The following is a 22,053-nucleotide window of genomic DNA, read 5'->3' as shown; positions in this document are numbered from 1 at the left end:
ACCCACACTATCAAAAGGATATTGCACAAATAGAGAGTGTACAAAGGTCCTTTACAGCTAGAATAGAAGAAGTTAAGGACCTAGACTACTGGAAAGACTACAATCCTTAAAAATTATATAGTCTAGAAAGGAGAAGAGAACGCTACATGATAATTCAGGCATGGAAACAGATAGAAGGAATAACAGAAAATATCATGGAACTAAAAATATCAGAAAGAGCAAGCAGAGGTAGATTAATAGTGCCCAAAACTATACCAGGAAAAATAAGGAAAGCACACAGAACATTAATCCACTACGCACCAGCATCGATAATGCAGCGTCTATTCAATGCGTTGCCAGCTCATCTGAGGAATATATCGGAGTGAGCGTAGATGTGTTAAGAATAAGCTCGACAAATATCTAAACTGCATCCCAGACCATCCAAGATTGGAAGATGCAAAATATACCGGAAGATGTACTAGCAACTCTCTGGTAGACATTAGAGGCGCCTCACACTGAGGGACCTGGGGGGGCAACCCGAACGAACTGTAAGGTCTGTAAGGTAAGGTAAGGTCTCTCTCTCTCTCTCTCTCTCTCTCTCTCTCTCTCTCTCTGATCAAATTACTGGATAATGTCTCTCTTTGGATACTTGGAATTTGCGTTGTAATATAACCAGAAACTTCGTTTTGTTATTATTACTGGAAACAAGCAATGATTTTTTCATTATTTGCGCTTTTGGACTGTTATATGTAAACTTTGCGCACCGCAAGCTAGTATGTATTCATTCGCTCGGAAACTAGTTCCGCATATGAGGCGTCACTAAAAAACATCGAAAAATACGACATAAAAAGTGTCGAAAATCATCATAACCTCAAAAATTTTGTTGTAATCTAACCAGAAACTTATTTTTATTATATACTGTGCTAAACTATAAAGGATTTTTATCATAGTATGAGTTTTTTAAAAGCGTCGTTAACTCGGAGCGTCGGAAGCGTCAGTGTCGTAACCTCGGAACAAGCGTCGTAACCCAGGACGGATTTTTCCATTGAATATTTAAGAAAAAGCGTCGTAACCTCGGAACGTCGTAAGCCGGAACCGTCGTAACCCGGGGACCGCCTGTAATATTATTGGATGCAGTGAAGTAAAACATAACTTTTTAAAAGAACCATGGAAAAGAAGATATCCATTAAGCTTGTATTATCATACGATACTAATGTATGATTATTACATACTCGAATTTTATGTCATATAAGATGCGACCCCCTTCAAATTAGCCCCAAACTTAGGGCTTCAAAAGTCGCATGATACGCGAGTACATGGACTGCATAATAGCAGGCAGGGACATGTTATGTCTGAACGTCAATGAAGTGGACACCGCTCTGATGTCATGTGCTCTTACATTAAGTTTGGTGAAAATTCCTCCTAGATCCAAGAGTGTGCTTTTTTTTTTTTAATTAACTCTCAGAAAAAACGACAATGATTTCTTTGACAGAGGGTGAGATGGGTTCTTAATCGAACACCAGAGGTTATTAGAAGCATGTACCCTAATCTTTTCTGTCCGATGTAGGTAGTGTTTCAGTGCCTTGACTGGATATAGGCCAGGGCTTAGATGGGACCTCATTCTTCATCAAAATGCCTAAGGTGAAGGAACAAACTGTATCCCCTTGAGAGAAGCCCAATTTCTCGTCAATGATGGGCCTGACAGCCGTTTAAGGACCACATCCAGATGCCAGAATAATGAAGAATTGTCCGTTTTAGATTTTGATGTCTCGAAAGACTAAGAGTCCCGTGATAACGGGGTTTGAAGAGAGATCAATCTTCTACGTTTTCGTGGCCGAGCTAAGCACAGCCTATAGCTATAATGCTTGAAGAAAAGTTTTTCTATTCCTTAACCCTTAAACGCCGAAGCGGTAAAAATAAAAAACTCCCCCGAATTCGGAGCCGGTTTTTGTTTAGTGAGCGCGGAATCGGAAAAAATTATTTTTTCAAAAAATCACAGCGCGCTTAGTTTTCAAGATTAAGAGTTCATTTTTGGCTCCTTTTTTTGTCATTGCCTGAAGTTTAGTATGCAATCATCAGAAATGAAAAATAATATCATTATCATATGTAAATAATGCGATATATGGTAGCGAAAAAAAAAAAAAATTCATACATAATTGTATTAAAATCACGCTGTGCAAAAAACGGTAAAAGCTTAAAGAGTTTCTTTTTTTTTTTTCGTTGTATGTACACTACATTGCAATCATTTTGATATATAATACATTGTAAAACAATAAAAGCAACACCGGAAAAATATTATCACAAAACGATGTACGAATTGTAACATGCGAACGTAAAAAAATATTTTTTTCAAAAATTCACCGTAAATCTCAATATTGTTCTAGAGACTTCCAATTTGTTTCAAATGAATAAAAATGATTGAATATTACGATACTGTAGAGTTTTAGCTTACAATTGCGTTTTTCGACCATTTCGGTAGTCAAAGTTGACCGAACGTGGTTTTTTCTATTTATCGTGATTTATATGCAAATATTTTGAAAATGAGAAAAGCTACAACCTTCAAATATCTTCATTTTATTTTACATGAAATTGCACATTTTCATATATAAAACTCTATGAAATGCCTAATATGAAATGGAGCAAATTTTCCGAGAATTCGATGTACGCAATTCGGAGATTTATGGCGGAGAATCCGCGCGCGGAGGGAAGGAAAGTTTTTTCATAAATTCACCATAAATCGAAATATTGTGCTAGAGACTTCCAATTTGTTGCAAAATGAAGGGAGATGATTGATGGAATTACTAAAATATAAGAGATTTAGCTTACAATTGCGTTTTTCGACCATTTCGGTAGAGCCAAAGTTGACCGAACGTGGTTTTTTTTTTCTTATTTAACCGTGATTTACTTATGCAAATATTTTTGAAAATGAGAAAAGCTACAAACTTCAATTATTTTTCGTTGTATTTTACATGAAATTGCGCACATTTTCATATATAAAACTTTAAGTAACGGCAAATTTAAAATGGTGCAAACATTACCACAATCGCACGTAACATTTTTTCGGAAGAGTTACCGCGCGACGTAAGGAAAATTTAATATTTTTCATAAATTCACCATAAATCGAAATATTGTGCTAAAGACTTCCAATTTGTTACAAAATGAAGGTAAATGATTGAATATTACTAAAATATAAGTGTTTTAGCTTACAATTGCGTTTTTCGACCATTTCGGTAGAGTCAAAATTGACCGAAGGTTGAAAATTTGTCACTTATCATTTTTTTATATGAAAATATTTCAAAACTGAATAAAAAGCTACAACCATGGGTTGTTTTTAGTTGTATTGTGCATGAAATTGCGCACATTTCCATATATAAAACTTTAGTAACGGCTAATTTTAAAATGGTGCAAACATTACCACAATCGCATGTATGATTTTTTTCGGAAGAGTTACCGCGTGGACGTAAGGAAAATGTTTTTCACAAATTCACCATAAATCGAAATATTGTGCTAGAGACTTCCAATTTGTTGCAAAATTAAGGTAAATAGTTGAATATTACTACAATATAAGCGTTTTAGCTTATATTTAGACATTAGAGGCGCCTCACACTGAGGGACCTGGGGCAACCCGAACGAACTGTAAGGTCTGTAAGGTAAGGTAAGTAACTAGTTTAAGTGTACACACCGCCAGAAATAACTTCGGCGGCATTATTTGACGATACTCATGTATCATTCCAACTTACAGATGGTTCGCTGCCAGGAGGTGGGGTGCCCAGACGTCCTGTATAAACCGTATGGGCATGAGGTCTGCCGGTCTCATGCCAGCTGCGCCATCCACCTGGAGGGACGTGTGGTCTGGCACCCAGAAGCCTGCATGGTGTGTTACGGCCTAGTTAGGAATGTAACAGATGAGTCGGTAGGTAGCATCCTCGCCTCATCGTTACTCTGAATTCTATGTTACACATATCGATTGTGAAAAGTCATACTAGATAACGAGGAAAGTCCCCAACATTGGGGAACCTGATCTGATTATCTCTTACAGGTTGATCTGACGCTCAAGGCCTCCTCGATGTCGACCCTTAAGGCCTGGGTAAGGGGGTTAGGGAGGAACGTGGGAGCCGGCCAACCCTACGTGCTGTCGGAGGAGATATGCTCCCTCCTCCCCCCGAACGCCAAGGTTTCAGCAGCAGTAGCGGCAGAGGTAGCGGCTCCCCTTATAGAGCGGATCCGCCAGGAGACCCAAGCCCCCCCGGAGGACCAAGAGGGCTTGTATGATGACATGACGGAGGAGGTGGCTATTAATTATTTTTTGGTACTCACTCTCACCTACCTGCCTCGCTTGTAATCCCTGCCTTTCTGCCTTTTGTTCCGGACTGGATTGCTCATCAACCCACTCCTGTACATGTACATAGTTCATTATTATATTTGTTTTTATGTTCATTACCTGTTGCTTTTTCCCAGGATAGTATGGATTTGGTCATATTAGGTACTTTTTACCACTTGTAATTTGTTATCCTTACCTTGGTTATTAAAACAATAATTAAGAAAATTTTTATTTTTCTTTCATATAAATTTTTGTTTACTTTTCCAAGCTTGTATGGCCAATTCTCTGCTACTATTTCACCGGCCGACACAGGTCGAGCCCAGAAAAGGGATTTTGACAAAGGAAAAATCTATTTCTAGGGGAAGACCCGTGTCACCCGGTGAACCCATCCCTCTCTTTTTCCTTTCCCCCACCCTTTAGCTGGCCGAAGCTTGGGTGCATATTTCAGGAATGAGGGTTTCTGGCAGAGGTAGTAGTAGCGAGCGGAAGGTAGACACTGTAACGGCACCTCTCTAGAGGGGGATTTTGAGAGGAGACTTCTAATTGGCAAAGCATCTGTGATAGTGGTTTCCACTCGCCCCTGTGCTATACCTACACCCTATAAGGGTGAGCGAGCTGGAGGTAGTAACTCTAGCATTCCATATGGCTTTTTTCTCTGGTATATTTAGTATTTATTTATACCTAGAAATGAGTGCTATAGGGACTTTTCACCGGGCGACACAGGTCTTCCCCCGGAAATAGATTTTTCCTTTGTCAAAATCCCTTTATTAATGCATGTCTTACATAAGTGTGGACTTTTATTACTTAAAAAAAAAATTAATATATATATATATATAAATATATATATATATACATATATACATACATACACTAAAGAACCTCATTTGCTAGATACCATCCAGTTGAATGAGGCCCTTTTAGCAATGTACAATTTCACAGAACAATTTGTGTGTGTGTGTGTGTGTATATATATATATATATATATATATATATATATATATATATATATATATATATATATAGATATGATATATATATATATATATATTAATATATATTAGGTATAATATGTATGCTAGCAAGTTTCTTGAAGACTTTGCAAATATGAATTTATTTCATGTGGAGTTAATGGGCCAACACCATGTCCCTTCTATCATTTAGAACTTCAATGCAAAACTGCAGTTCAAAACACCTAGTCTTAAATGTGGGATTTCAGTACCTTTCTCAATTTCACAAAGCCACAGACAGCACAAATATGATAAAATTCATATGCTATACTGTAAGCCAATGACAATTAGTGATACCTATTCATATTTGGTATCTTTAGAAAATATCTTACACCATATCTGTAATCTTTGAAAAGCACAGGCTATTATCATTAGGTAAAATACTTAATATTTCTAAAATTTCCTTCTAGACGATGCACATGTAGACTACCAGATTTGTATAAACTGGCACCTGGTCAAAGAAAAACAACAAAGGTGTCTGGAACCTCAATCAGACAATCATCCAATTATTTCCTCTGTGGTGGATGATTCGATAAAGTCAGTAATTCGTTCCCACATTTTATCTCTAATGAAAACCATTACTAGTGATACGAGGGAAATGAAACCAGCTATTAACAAGCTAACTACTTCCTATAAGCTGACGACCTACTTATTATCATAAGGCAGAGAGAGAGAGAGAGAGAGAGAGAGAGAGAGAGAGAGAGAGAGAGAGAGAGAGAGAGAGAGAGAGAGAGAGAGAGAGAGAGAATTTATCAGATTATGTTAAGAATCTTGCTATCATTAACAATGCTGGCAAACATTTTAACATTTTCAAGCTTTATATTGACTACATCATTGACTTACAAGCTGTGATGTATATTACATGAATATTACATATATAATACAGAGAGAGAGAGAGAGAGAGAGAGAGAGAGAGAGAGAGAGAGAGAGAGAGAGAGAGAGAGAGAGAGAGACCCTACCTTTTCGCCTCCCCTTACAGCAGCCATCTTATTTTCTGAGGACTTAAATTCATTGTTATAGATGGCTGGAGAAATGTCAGCTGGGGCCTTATCTTGTGCCACGAGATTTTCTTCTCCTAGTTTCCTTAGAAGATCTTCGAAACGTTGGTTGGCACTACTACCCTTTCTTTCATTATTTTCATCTATTTCGAAGTAGGCCTGCATTAATTTTTCTACCTCATCCTGTTTACTTTCAGCACGTACAATTTGAGGAGACATTGAGTCACTCTTGTTTAAAATCTGGAAGCAGAAAAGTTTTCTTCAAAAGTTTTGGCACTTAGAAATGAAACTGAAATATCTAAGAGGCCTCCTACCGTAACAAACAACTGACAAAGTTAATCAGAATATGCTTCATGCTGCCTGAAGAATGAAAACTAAATGAGACTTTCTTGACATCGAAATATAAACTTTTCTATCATAGTGATTCCAACGATATTTTTACTTGTTTGATCATCTAATAAATAATACCAGCTACAGTCATTGTTTGTATGTAAAGATGTCTGATTTTGAGTTGTCTGTTGGGTGCAGCTGTTGATAACTGAAAATATACCTAGGTAAACTAAAATGCACCTTATATAACATGGGCAAGACACATCTTTCAAATATTTCTTCCCAAGGATTTAAATATGACTGATAGTCACTACAATAAAATAAAATTAAAAAATAAACCAAGAAAATACAAAAACTAAACATTGACTGGTGATAAAGGTTCTTTAATTATTTTTTGTCTAAATAGAGGATTATGCCACTAACAACAGCTACCTAAATAATAAAGATGAAGGAAGTTAAAAACTGTTGAAAAAGAGTAATATGAGTGTTTCCAAAGTTAAATTAATGGCAATCAGTTTTTATAAGGTCAAGTGTCAAAACTGAAGGATTCAACAATGTCCATAGCTAAAATTAATCTTATAAAATTAAAATGCAAGCTTGTCACATTATTTTACACATAATATAAAGTAACAGGAAAACTTAACCGAATGGCCAATACCATCGACGAATCTGAGGAGGGAAAAAAGGACAAAGGGGGGGGAGAAACCAGACAATTATCTAACCTCCAGCCTTATGCTGTTGTCTAAGAGGAACCTAAGACTACATAACCTGCTAAGCAGCCACCATTGGTCCTAAAGTATGGGTCCAAGGACACGTGAGCAACTTCCCTATGGTCTGGTGCTACTAAACACCTGCCCTCATTATCTGTGAACTCAAATAGTTACCCTGAAAGACTGGGAAAGGGCCAATGCCCCTCGGCTTTCTGAGCTCCTATGTTGACTGGAGAACCAGTCTCCCAAAAAGGAAGACCCAATATTCTATGTTCATCTAATCACTACAAAACCAACAAAATTTAGGTGTTCTTGGATACCACCTTGGGGCTGGTAGTATGTACTAGAAGGTGCCAACACACTACCTTATGAAGTCAGGTTCTCCCTAGATAGTAGGGCAAGGCTTACATCAATGACAGAAACATCTTCTTTGGCTCCTCCCTTACAATGTCCCAGAAACTATTTGAATCTTTCATTAGACGTGAGTTCTGAGCTTTCACCACAAACTCATTCTGGAACAATGAGAACAAGAGGGATTTCCAGCCATCAGAGTGCTGAGCTGAACATGGATACCAAAGGCCATGCAACTTGTCAACATGCTTCAACAATATTAAGGCTAGCTAAAAAAACTGTACTGCATGAGAGATCTCGACCAAAGCCTACCTCAAGGGCTCTAACACGAGTTAGGACACAGGTAAAAGCCAAAAGGTGGGAAAGATTGTTCTAAGCTACTACTGTGAGATTCAGGGTCTCTGTAACATGGTTTTTTGGACTTTGCTCCTTGTCAAAGCATCGAATGTAGCTGAAAGTTGACATATGTATATTTTACAACCACACAAAATTTTGTCAGCATTATCAATAGCCTAAACCCGATAGTCTAAATTTTTATAGAGTAAAAATGATCTAGCCAACGCCATGGCCAATGATTACGAGCCAAGAGTCGAAAAACATTCATTACGTAAGCAAGGTGAACACCTTTTGACGAAATGTTGCCCCGCCCATCCACCAGACAGAAACTCCATCGGCTCTGAAACCCAAAGACTTTATGAATGGCGGAACGATACATAGATGTGGGTGGGGTATCAGTGCTAGCGTAGTAATACTACTGTAGCAGTAGTGCCGCAACAGTATAGCAGTAATATACATGAATTAAACATTTAGGCCAACTGCTGGGATCCTTGAGGATCATTTAGCACTTCTTACAACTAGTACTCGAGAAATTAGTTTTTATAGCCAGAAGTTAAATTTTCTAATCCAACAATGCCCATGGTAGCCTTCAGTGTTATCCTGAATTATAACGAGGCGAAAGTGGGCGGAGCCTCATGAAGTTACCATTCTGACGATAATTATTGGTGAAGGTTTAAAGCCAATATACGGTACCAGCTATTTTTTTTTCAGTAAATAGGTAGATAGCCAATAAATAAAAATTGCTTGACATTGGATATAGGAGTTATCAAATCAAGCTTGTCTACTATATTTTTGAAAATTACCAACTATTCCCTACATCTTGTCAATCTGATTGTGACCTATAAAGTAGACTGTAATTTCTTAAGAAACCTATTTTGGGAGTTAGACTAATAATCGAAGTGTTTTTGTATTTATTAACATATTTTGTTGGTTTGTTCATTATGACAATTATCAGTGGAGAGGTTCCAGAGTTCATAAAGGTGTACTGCTTTGCTTGTATTTAAATTTGTATGTCATTGTTGCCAGAGGTTTAGCCTTTGTTACATATAGCCAATCATCCATCGAGAAAGAGGGAAGAAATGCAGTCATAAGTTATGTAACGAGTGCGTTCGAAACCTTTTCTCTGAGTAAGTTGGCCAGTCTTCAAAAAAAGTCACTTTTACATTATAAGCACCAAATTTATTCAACCTACGTAATGCAGAATATTTATGTGTAGATATAATATGTATTCTGAATAAGCGTTATATCTATGAAATGCATAGATAAAAAGTTATTGCGAAAAAACCGTGTTACAGAGGCCCTGAATCTCATAGTAGGAGCAAGGACAATTCTTTCAAGGAGAGATCCAAGCCCTTCATATGGAAGACTTGGCTCCTGGCAAAGCAATACACTTAACCACAGAGATTGAGAGAAGTATATGCTGTGAAAGTGGATGAGTTACGTTCATGATCTACCGAGAAGTGGCTTCAACTAAAGACAGACCTCTGAGAGACAAATCAGAGAGGCTGGTCCACTTCCCCAGGACACACTAGCTAGGCTGAGCAGAGGCAACTGGACATTACCAAGTAGCCCTGTGAAAATAACTGCATTCTTGTAGCAACTGCTTGAAAAGCTGTAATTGTTAAGGCTGCGGGCCTGAAACCTGTTGTGTTACTTCAAAATGGGGAGTCAAGAGAGAAGAATGGGTATAGCTGGAAACACTGGGCATCTCAACCAAGCCACTTGGCATAGTTCAAACAAGGAGCTATAAGGATTATCCACAACCTAGAGTAACAAACTATTAATCACTTGGGAAATCTGGCTGCAAGGAGGAAAAGCACAGACATCCTGGATGCCCAAGGGGTGGTGGAAGACATCCTTCAGCACAGCCTACAAGTTTGAAATGAGAGGGGTAAACAAGAGGAGCTTTGAAGCAAACAGGTTAATACTGGTGTTTGCCAAAATTTACAAAGCCTTTCCACTCATATGAACACAGGGATGATTCTGTTCTGTGAAAGGAATGAAAGGAGTTGCAGCTGGGGGCTGAAGGGACACTGCAAATAACCTAAAGTAATGCCTACAGGTGCATGAAGTATACTGATGGTTCTATCCCCCTAGGGTCCATTTGTTGATGTGCAAATGAAGGCCATTCTCTATATAGACACATGGAGACGTGTACAGCACAACAGGGGCAGAAAGACTTCTGGATCTTTCCCAAGGATAATTTTTGTGGTTTCAAGGTGGTCCGAGCCTTTCAAGTACCAGACAAAGAACACATTGGCCACCACTGAAGGCTAGGCAACATTGTCCTTGCATTGTGGACTGACATGTCTTAGCTATCTGAATGACTTTACTTGTTACCTTAACTTTACTCAATACAAACAAACAGGACCAAAGACCAATCTGTTCAGAATATGATGATTACTCTCAACCAAAACTTAGAAGAGCATAAACAAAGCTACTTCTTGGAGCAAAACTTGCCCATAGGTTACACTTAGACCCAAGATGCAAGTCAACTCCTTTCCTCCCAACACCATCATCATCTGGAACTTTGCCCTTTCAACAGCAGAAAGCCTGCAATGACAGCAAAATCAATAAGCATGTTCAACTTAAGGTTAAACCACAGCCTGGAAAGAAACTACAGCAGATGACTCCATGGTCCTAATTCAATAGCTAAGGAGGTACCTTCTTGTTAAACTCTCTCAAAGGAGGAGGTTGTTCATCAGTCCAAAGCCTGAGAAATTAACCTGTAGCTCACTTGATCTGATGGATATCTGAACCACAGATCAAACCTTTGGTTAAATAACTCTCTAACCTCGGGAGTGGACTTTAGGGTATGCTTTGTTGAGGACCTGAAAGATTGTTACTCTCTCAAATGAAACCAACTACCTCTTTGTAAGTGCCATTCCAACTCTTCCTGATTGTTCCTTGGGACCACGGACACAAACATTTAGACTTGGTAGCACTGATCACTGAGCCAGGGACCAAGGTTGACTCCAAAATGGAAAGAAGCTTCCCTATAATCCATGGTCCACACTTCCAAGACTTCTGCATGATCAGCTGAAACCAAACTAGTACTATAGGCTATGGGCAAACACACATGCTATTTTGCAGACAAACCAAAACACTGAATTGAATGCAACAAACCAAAACACTGAATTGAATGCAATCATTAAATTTGGAAGTGGAAGCAAGATTCCATTTATTACAATCTTCATTCTTTCCACAGCTTTATCTTTCTTTCTTCTACTAAGCTTCTCCTCAGTGTAGTACATCATCAGTTGGCGTGCTTTATCATTCTCTTGCAGTGATTCTAAAAAGCATCTACTACAGTACTGCACATTCAGATATAACATACAAGGAAGAAAACAATAACCAAAAACTGTCACCTACACCAAATAAAAATCTTTACCCCCTGTACTAAGAAACAATCAAGTGGTGAGTACTCCTGGTACATAGTAACCCCAGACTTCTCTTAACTCAACTACCTTGATAAAAGGCAAATAAAACAGAGGGGGACCAACCCCTTATGTCGTTTCTCCTAACACCATGCCAACTACCGATAGAGGACCGAGAGAATTACAATCTCTTTCAAGTAATGTAAAGCAAAAACAGATTTAGACCTCCAAAAAGCATTTTGAAGGATACCAAAAAGCAATAAGTTGTGACGGAATGCAAGGGAAGTTGCTACCACTCAAGACTTCTGCGCCTTGACTTTCAGTAAGGGGAAATCCATATCTTTAGCTTGAGAATGAGCCTCAATAATTAAGTATCTCAAAAAGGAGATAGCATTTTTTGAGAGAATACGAAAGGGATTTTTAACCGAGCACCACAAATGGGAAGACTGTCCTCTATTTTCTCTGTTCTGTGGAGGTAACATCTTAGCGCCCGGACAGGGTATAAGAGCCTTTCCTCTTCCTCTGGGCCTAGTATATCTGTCAAGTTCTTGAAAATGAAAGAGCGTGGCCATGGATTAGATGGATTCTCGTTCTCAGTGAGAAAGCTAAGCGACATGGAGCAAACCGCGTCGCCTTGTGAAAAGCCCACCTTTTTATCCATAGTGTGTAGCTCAATGTCTTGCAGACACAATGCTACCAAAAATAGTCTTCTTGGTTAAGCTTCTCAAAAACAATGAATGCAAGGGTTCAAAGGATGGACTAGAAAGCCACTTCAGGACAATGTCGAGATTCCATTCCACCGAATCCTTCAGACACTTGGAAGAGCCTTGGACAGATTTAATCAGACCAGAAAGGTCACTATTCGAGGACAGATCTATTCCTCTAAGTTTGAATACTGAAGCAAGCATCGCTCTACATCCTCCAATTTTCGAAAGAGCCAAACATCTTAAAAATAGAAGGAAGTTCACCATGTCACTCACAGACATCTCAGAAGAAGAGACTTTAGTTAGTTTACACCATCTTCTAGACTCCCCATTTAGACTGGTAAAGTCTATTAGAAGAAGCTCTTCTGCAGTTTGCAATAGCTTCTGCAGCTTGCTTTGAAAACCCTTTCGCTCTGATGAGGCTCCCGACAGTCTGAAGCCTGTCAGGGCCAGAGCGGACAGACCTTGGTGGAATCATGCGAAGTGTGGTTGTTTGAATTGAGACTTCTTTAATGGCAGCAGTCTAGGGAAGTCTTTAGTTAGTCTACACCATCTTCTAGACTCCCCATTTAGACTGGTAGAGTCTACTAGAAGAAGCTCTTCTGCAGTTTGCAATAGCTTCTGCAGCTTGCTTTGAAAACCCTTTCACTCTGGCGAGGCTCCCGACAGTCTGAAGCCTGTCAGGGCCAGAGCGGACAGACCTTGGTGGAATCATGCGAAGTGTAGTGGTTTGAATAGAAACTTTTTTAATGGCAGCAGTCTAGGGAAGTCTTCATGTAAGCCAAGGAGATCTGGGAACCACTTCTTCCTTGGACAGAATGGAGCTATGAGGGTAAGCAAGAAGTTTTGGTGAAACAAAACTTTTTTTCAATACCTGCCTTATCAGGCTGAACGGGGGAAAGCATATGCATCCAGTCCTGATCAATCTAGCAACATTGCGTCGACGGACCATGCCAGAGGGTCCGGGACTGGTGAGGAGAAAAGTGGAAGATGGTTGTTTTTTGAAGTGGCAAACAGATCTATTGCTGGCCTTCACAAGTTTCCACAGGTCTGAGCAAACCTTGGCATTGAGAGTCCACGCCAATGGCAGCACTTGGTGACCTCGACTTAGCTTGTCCACCATCACATTCATTTTCCCTTAGACAAAGCGAGGGATCTGGGAGACTTGATACTTCTCTGCCCACAGCTGCAGATCTTTTGCCATGTTGTAAAGGGTGTTCCCCCTAGTTTACTTATGTAGGACAACATGGTAGAATTGCTAACAATTCCTTCACATTTATGTGAAGGAATAAAAGACTCTGACCATTTTCCTGAGGTTTTCTTCTCTCCCAATAGGGGTCACCAACCTACGTTGGACGTGTCCGAGTAGAACTGAAGGGTTGGGTGGAGCAGACGAAGAGAAAGGCCCTCTAAGTCTTGGTCTTGAAAGCCCTTGATTCCATCCGTGATATTGAATACTGTCGAGTCTGGTTGGGACTTCCAACACCATGACACCTTCAAGAAGAATTGAAGCAGTCTCATGTGTAGCCTCCAGAGTCTGACAAATTGTTCCACTGAAGCAAATGTGCCTAGCAGACTTGTCCATCGAAGTGTGGAGCAGGACTTGTGGTGCAGGAATTCTTGTACCACCTGGAGACAAGACTAGACTCTCTTTGGGGAGAGAAAAGCCAAAAAAACTAGAGTATTCGGAGTCATCCCCAAATAGAGGATGCTCCGAGTCGGTATCAGTTGGGATTTCTCCATGTTTACAAGAATCCCTAGCGAATGAGTTAACAAAAAGTGTCCTCTTGAGATCCTTCATGCACTGGCTCTCCAAAAAAGGAGCAGAGAAGCCAGTCATCCAGGTTAAGTGACACTCTGATGCCTAGAAGATGTGGCCACTTCCCTAGAGGTGTCAGCACTCACGTAAACACTTGCTGCACAGTCAAGAGACCAAAACAAAGAGCTCGAAACTGGGAAGTTCTGCCCATGAAAACTAACCGAAGATATTTCCTTGAATCCTGATGAATAGGTATGTGGAAATATGCACCCTGCATGTCCAGGGAGACTATCCATTCGTCTGGCAAAGAGACACTAGAACCGAACAAGTCATTTCCATGTTGGACTTTGTTTCCTACACAAAAAAGTTCAGAGCGCTTACATCCAATATGGGCCTCCAGCCCCGATGACTTGGGGACTACAAACAGACGTTTGTAGAACCCTGGGGGACCATCTGTCAAACACTTCCACCGCCGCCTTCTGGACAAGAGCCTCTACCTCTCCGCACCTGGAGAGAAGCAGATAATGCAAAGGGAACATTGGGACAAGGAATGAGGTAACCAAAACGAAGAACCTGGATTACCCATGAGTTTGGCCCTCCGAGACACCACTCCTTCCACAAGAGGCTCAATCCAGCACCTACCAGAGAATGCAGGCTTATAGGATCACTTGGAAGTTGATTTGGAAGCGGATTTTGTACAAGTCTTGGTCGGGGCTCGCAAATTCGAACAAATCCTAACGAAACGTCTGGATTTACCCCCTTGAAAGGGTTGCTGCTGCAAAAGTGAGCTAGACTTAGGAGATGTTACAAAGTGGAGAGAATCCTACACACTGTTTTATCCAGGAAAAAGTGGTTCTTGTCGAGAGGAGAAAACAGCAATTCAAGACTTCTGAGACGAGGCAACTCCTTAGTGAGAAAAGAACACCAGAGCTCTCTTTTCTTCAAGGTGCCAAAAGCAAAAAGAGAGGCAAGCTCATCAGAGGCATCTGGAATAGACTTGTCGGTGCAGAACAGTGCACAGAACCAATCTGAAGCTATGTCCTCTGGAAGAGCAGGGCAGTCCTCCATCTTTGTAGCAAGCGCTCCAATCGTCCAATCAAGAAAGCTATTACCTCCAGGACCTTGAAGATATTCTTGACCAATTAGTCCACCTCAGGAGACAAAAAGTAAACTTTTTCTGCTGAAAAGGCTGACCTGTGGTTAAAGTCTATCAAATAAGTTCCCCTGGGAGGAGGCAGATACTCCCATAGAAGTTTCTCCAGTAATGTAGAACCTAAACTTCTTAATGTGTTTTGATGGAGGGAAGGCGAATGTGGCTTTCCCTAACTCTTGATTGCTAATCAGTCCTCAACATCACAAAGAGATCTCTTAGAAGCCTTAGAAAGCATTAGCTTTGGAAGAAGAGGCTCCAAATGTTTCCTTCTCATCAAGAAAATCAAGCAGGAGACCTGGGAGCTGCTGCGACAAAGTACAATCCAGGAAAGTGTCAAGATGGTAACACAGCGGACTCAAATAATCTGAGGTACGATAGCATCAGCATCGCATCTTGTTCTTCATCATCTGATGAAACAGGAGAAAGAAGGCTCCATACTCTTAGGCCCTTGCTGGTTCCCTTTCATCCAACTCATTAAATCCTCCAAGTGATGACAAAGCAGGTCCAAATTTGAGTCATCTTGAGTCGAAGTCGAAGCAGTTGGAGTCATGAGTGTCAACACATTCGACACAGAAGGCTTCACATCTGTCGAAGAATGTTCTGAACAAGAAGTTGAAGCAGAACTCACAGTATGCAAATGAGTGGAACGCTTCGACTGAGTCAACACACGACGCTCTTCAAACAAGTCAGAGAATTCCACTGCTGACTTTCAACTATAAGGCAAAGTCCATGTAGTGATGCTGCAAGAGGGGCGTTGACCAATATCCACTTCCCTGGTCCTCTAAACAGGAGGCGGGGAGAGGACCTCTTCCGTCAAACGTCTCTTCAAAGGCAGTGAAGCTGAAGAATTAGTCCAATTACGTACAATGTCCTACAGGTGAAGAATCTCTTGAATCCTTCGGTAACCTAGCACCAAATAAAACTCCTTTCCAATGGTGTTTAGTTACATCCTGCTGGCACACTGCAGGATCGACAGAGGAAGCGACTGCTAGTGGGCAATCCCCAACAGTCTCCCTCAGACCACCGCTATGTCTTCTCCCCAAGGCAGGGGAGCAGGACAGGGACTTTCATCTAGGAGAACTGTCGGGACAAACAGCCATCCCCTCGAACTGCACTACACTTACACTTTTCACATCACTATTAGTCTTTTCAATGAAAGACTTCACAGATAATGATAATTGTATCACATAGTTAGCTAACAAATAACACTTTTTCTCAAATTTATTAAGGCTGGCAATGGCATCACAAGAAACTCCGTGGGAAGCTGGTAAAGGAATTAAAAGAGCAATGGAAGGAGTACTCAAGATCAGAGACAAAGTCTGAGGAAGAGGGGGGAGAAATAAGAAAAAGTGTTTTAATAGGAGAGGCAGAAGAGGGTACAATAGCTTTATTTTTAGCTCTAAGAGCTGCCTTCCTCTTCCTATCCTTGATAACTTTATCAGAGAGACAAAAACTTTCCATTGCTGCTCACTCCAATCCCTACATTCCTCGCATATAGACTTACGAATGCTGCCCCTACATTTAATGCACTTAAGAGCATGAATCATATAATTGCTTCATTAACCTAGTCAGACATGATGGTATGAAAGCCACAAAAATTGAAGAAATGCTAACTAGCTAATTAGCCACAATCAACAAAACACAGAGGGGAAGAAATGGATAATGGATTTATTAAAAGCTATGTGGGAAGAGGAAGAAATGCCAAAGGACTGGGAGGAGAGTCTAATAGTATATATATATAAAAGTAGAAAGGAGATGTCATGGACTGTGGTAACTACAGGAGAATTAAACAAACAGCGCATGGATTGAAAATTTTAGAGATGATAATGGATGAGAAATTTAGAGATTGTAATGATCGGGAAACAGCAGTATGGATTCATAAGAGGATGAGGGATGGTGGATGCCATCTTCACAGTAAAACAGCTACAGGAAAAGAGGCTAGAGGGAAACCAGAAGCTTTATTGAGCATTTATAGACCTAGAGAAAGCATAAGGTAGAATCCAAAGAGAAGTGATGATTTGATGTTTGAGAAAGAGGAAATTCCCAGAGAAGTTGGTAGGCTGATCGAGATGAATATCAAAGAACGAGCACAAAAGTAAAAACAGCAGTTGGGGAAATAGAAAACTTTGAAGTTAGTGTTGGATTACACCAGTGGTCAGCATTGCGCCCATTTTAATTTCTGCTGGTCATGGATGTGTTGAGTGAAGAGATCAAGAGTGAAGTGCTGTGGGAATTATTGTACACCGTTGATCTGGTGATTACTACTGAGGATGAGGAAGAGCCACAAAGAGGGACTGGAGAGTGGTAGGAGTCATTAGAGCAGGGTGGCTGAAAAGTGAATGTGAATAAAACAAGAGGTTTTGGTGAGCAGAAGGGGAAGATAAAAACAAATAGTACTACATGGAAGAGGAGGCTCAATTATAAAATAGGCAGAAAAGTTAAAATATTTAGGATCTACTTTAGGCCAAGAGGGAGGATGTGATGCTGAAGTTGACAGTAGGATAAAAGCGACATGGATTAAGAAGAGAGATGTCACTGGAGTAGTATGTGATAAAATGCCAATCAAGCAAAAAGTCAAGATCTATAACATAGTGATAAGACCAGAGTTAAAGTATCGAGTGGAAACACGAGCTCTAAGAAGAAAAGAGGAAGTAAAGATTGAGAGAACAGAGATAAGAATACCGAGGTGGATTATGGGAATATCACTGCTTGAAAGATGATGAAATAAGAAGTGCAGGCGTGGTCAAGATTACAGAGGTGATAAAGAGTGTCACAACTGAGATGGTATGGGCATGTGTTAAGGATGGATGATGAGGAGGGAGTAAAGAGGGCTTGGGAAGAACGTGTTAAGAGTAAGAAGAGTGAGATGGAGACAGAATTAGATGGTGAGATAAAGTGGAGGAGGATATGGAGAGAAGAGGTTTGGAGGATGATGCCTTTGATAGAAGGAAGTTGAGAAAGTGCATCAAGCAACCAGCCTCTTAATGTAGGGATAACAGTGGGAAAGAAAGAGGCGGCGGCAGTGGTAGGACAGTTGAACCGGGCATCACTAAATACCAGGTCAGAAATAGCATACAATGTTTGTGAATTATGTATATAAAGCTTTTATAGAAGGAACCACTCAAAATATGGAAAAGCTGATTAAAATGGTGAGAAAAACTAAGAACATGATGGGAGAAGTGATAAGTGAGTTTGAAGAAAAGATTTATGAAGCCTATGCAGATACTTCATTAGAGAATATTGAAAGATGGTGTTTCTTTACAAAATTGGATATACGATATCCTTGACAGATGTTAAGAGGACAAACCCCATATGGTGGAAATCCAGAAAATCCAAAGTAGCAAAATCCACCACTGACGCAGAACCTCTAAGTGTGGAGGAGGCCATTGAAGGACTAGTATTTCGAACATTTGTTGGAAGAGACAGGCTAGAGAAAATTAGAAGCATGGTTTAAAACTGATAGTAAAACACTAATGACATCAATTAAATAAAGTACAACAGTAAATAGTAAGAGATTAAAAATTGATATTGTAGCAATAATAGAAACAATAGAATCAGGAGAAATAAAGGAGGCGAGATGGATAAAAGGAAAGGTTTCAAATAGCTGATGTAATGATTAAAGTAGGAGTTTCTGGGGAAAATATCAGAAGTTGCAAAGAAGGGAGAGAATTGGAGAATATTAGAGATTAAGAGGGGATTAGGATAAGAAGAGGTTGGAGGGGAGGGCAGAGGTAAGTAAATATCTGTTAATTTATAACAATTATTATTCTTTCATTTTCAGGGCTAGGTTGAAGTAGGTATATTAGGCATTATACATTTATTAAATGTATAAAGAATGCAATTACTTTATTAAAACACATGGGAGACAGGAATGAAGCAACATGGTGTGGCAAGAGTGACGAGTCAGTGGTGATAACATAAGGTTGTTTATGGTTTGCTTGTTGTGGTCATGAGCAGGATTGGACAAGGAGTAGTAGAGTGGAAAAAATTGTTTAAATTGTGTAATTGTAGCATTTTGAACTGGCTGGAAGTTTTATTCACTTACCATGGTATGTATGCAGTCAAATATGGTTACTCTGTTATTTAAGGTGATCAAGGTAAAGTTACTGGGTTCAGTTAGGCTCTCCAGTAAGGCATGCCATGGTACCCTAAGTTAGATTAGGATGAGTCTCTGCAATCTAAAATATTTTTTTCTTTTCCCTCTTAAAAGTCTAGTTCCCCAAAGTAGTACAAATTAATAGGCTACATAGTAAAACAGTAGAATGCTACCATGCGTCTCTTATTGGGTAATTGCCAGTTTACACAAAAACTGGCGCAGCATATCTTACTACCGTCCACTTAAGAGAAAAAGAGAGAGAGAGAGAAAAAAAAAAAAAAAATTAAACCATGCACACAAGGTGGTAAATATTCAGGTTGGCAACAGTACTCTGCAGTTATCCCAATTTCTGTCATTAGGTGAATGACCATAACCACCCAGTTCTGCCAGATATAACTGGCAATAGTGCAATGATATGTACAAGTTCTGTTGTGTAGTGTCATGTTTGGGTAAGAAGCCCTCAGGGGCAAAGACCCCCTGACCAAGTCGGGCAATACACCCTAGGATAGGTTAGGTTAAGGGGCGAGCTTAGGATGACAGGACAGGTTCCCACAGACATAAACCTAACCTTTCCTAGAATGTCAGGTCCAGACCTGCCCTGACCGTAACTAACTAACCTCTCTCAGGGTGGTGTGCCCCGACTTGGCTGGGGAGAGGGGGGGGGTTGCCCCTATCCTGGACTACCCTCAAGTATCACTACATCAGAGACAATGGAATTAGCTTTCATTTGGAGGTAGTCAGGTTAGTCATATCATTCTGCAAACTATCCTAGGTTAGCTGACATCCGTATTGACCATATCTTTGAACTGATTTTAGGTAGTAATATATGAACATAGACCTAATATGTGCAACTCTTAAGCTGGGGCAATTGTAGATCAAGAAACATGTTTGAAGATGAAAACAAACTAAACTTTCCTAGAATGTCATGTCTTGACCAAACCAGATCCTAGCTTTGTAACTTTAGTTAGGACTAGGTGTCGTAACCTAGCGTAGGGGGGATTCGCCCCTCCCGGACCCCTTCACGTAACACTAAACATCGGAAATAATGGAATAAACTTACGTTCTGAGGTTGCCTGGTCCTGTTTTCTGTAAACCACCCCTTCAAACCTTTAACGAGACAACTTAGCCTATGTCGAAATTAAAATAGTTGGGGCAGTTATAAAAATTACGAGACGATCAGGTGAGATCAGATTACCATGTTTTTCTTTCTACTATTTTGTGTTTTCTTGCTCTTTGCCAGAGTTAGAAATCACCCTCTCAAGGCCTCTTTGTTTTGAGAGTGCATTACTAGTGTTTATACCTAGGCTAGTATCGGTTAATCAAAGTAGTATCAAGGTAGATCTATAAGTACTACTATTAGTATTCCGCGGCAGCCTAGACTATGGCAGTTGCGGATTTTCTATGCAGTTTTACCTCCTGAACAAGAATGTTTAGTAATATTTATTCGGACGACTGTAATTAACACCCAGGGGCTCGTACTAAACACAGCGAAATACATTTGACATCCCAATTCCTGGTGGCTTTCGTATTCGCGGGGACGAACGATGCGGAATGCTTGTACAGAAATACCAAATATAGGACCACAAATAATTGGCAAATGGCAGAAACCGGGAAAATTTGGTATAAAGCTCGAAAAATTGCCTATGGTTTCATGTGTTAATTGATTGCACCATTTTTTCTGCAAAATTAGATGGCAAATTTATTTCCTGGGACTAATTGCCTTGTAAATAGGGCCGGCTACCAGTGTTATTCCATAACATGGGTAGAACTTGCAATGGCTACACAGTTAGTAGCTCCTTGCCGCCAGTTGTAACCTAATATAATATGCATAACAATACAAATAAATAAAACGTTTAACTGAAGTCAACTTACTGATAATAGAGATGCAAGTAAAAAGTACCAACATCTGCTACGACGAAATTTCATCTTGAAATGAATATGTAAACACTAATATAATTCAGCAACCTGTTGGACTTTCTTCCAGGTTTAACATCACACCATGGAAACCCGACGACTTAACCGGAGATCGGTAAAGTGAAAAAGTTCCTTCGCGATGGAATGAAACTCGGCTCGTTAGCCCGTTGGAACCATAGGTTGGAAGTTTGGAACCCAAACGATTCCAGGACGACAATCCAAATTATGTAGGTAGTAACATGATACTGAAACTAAACATACTCCCCTTATGGATCATTAAGTTTTTCTTGAAACTATTCTATTTTAAAAAACCCTTTGGCATAAAGGAAACAGAAAAAAATTAATTGAAGTGTTTATCAACACACATTGGTGAGTTTCCGGTGAGTGATTTCTTGTTTATTTTTAATTACCTTTCAATATAATCTAATCCTGCATGCAATAGCCATAAACATGCTGAAAATAGCATACGGTCTTTATACGTTGATTTAAAATAACTGCTGTCATTTATAATGAATAGAAAGTTTACAAAGGTTCAGGCTGGGGTCTTTTAGAATGCTTCATTGTCTCATGGTAGTTCACAGCATAGTCGTTGACTTGACTCTAGACAATGACGTAGCAAATACTAGCAATCTATTCAAGTGTTAAGACTCCGAACCGTCCTAGCTTGAAGTGTAGTTTATATTTTGTGGTTATTAGTGACTATGAATCCCATACTAATCGTCTAAATAGTTCTTAAAGTATGGGATCAACAATGGGAGAAGAGTTTGATTGTTCGGGAGCAGTCACTGTTTTTGAAAAGGATTAATGAACTGTACCATTTGTGCAAGGAACTTGTTCCCGTCACCATTTATGGCAGTAGGCCGCTGAGTTCGTGAACATCTTAAATAATGTGCACGTTCAGAATTTTGAATGGGCTATTCGTTCTTAGTATGGTAATTATTTAATTTTAGGGTGAAACTTTACAATAGTTGCGAGGCCTGATTCACGCCAGTAGCCCACTGAATGCAAATTCTTTCGA

The 22,053-nt window shown here is 39.8% G+C and overlaps 1 protein-coding gene across 3 annotated transcripts in view; it reads right to left on the bottom strand.

Annotated features, from left to right (window-relative positions):
* Positions 1 to 21,215, bottom strand: part of LOC135219686 (uncharacterized) — a 205,169-nt gene extending 183,954 nt beyond the window's left edge. Inside the window, exons 1-2 of one of the 3 annotated variants that reach the window (XM_064256639.1) lie at positions 20,994 to 21,215; positions 6,267 to 6,545 (exon numbers count right to left, since the gene is read on the bottom strand). In XM_064256639.1, the coding sequence (XP_064112709.1) occupies positions 6,267 to 6,545; positions 20,994 to 21,047 (333 nt within the window). In that variant the 5' untranslated portion in view covers positions 21,048 to 21,215. Of the gene's footprint in view, positions 1 to 6,266; positions 6,546 to 20,181; positions 20,312 to 20,993 lie in introns of those variants that run through there. The other 2 variants (XM_064256640.1, XM_064256641.1) reach the window with 2 other exon arrangements.
* Positions 21,216 to 22,053: the final 838 nt, after the last annotated feature.

Source organism: Macrobrachium nipponense, chromosome 1 (assembly GCF_015104395.2).
Source record: "Macrobrachium nipponense isolate FS-2020 chromosome 1, ASM1510439v2, whole genome shotgun sequence".
NCBI classification, from domain to species: domain Eukaryota; kingdom Metazoa; phylum Arthropoda; class Malacostraca; order Decapoda; family Palaemonidae; genus Macrobrachium; species Macrobrachium nipponense.
This window is presented reverse-complemented; position numbering and strand designations above follow the sequence as displayed.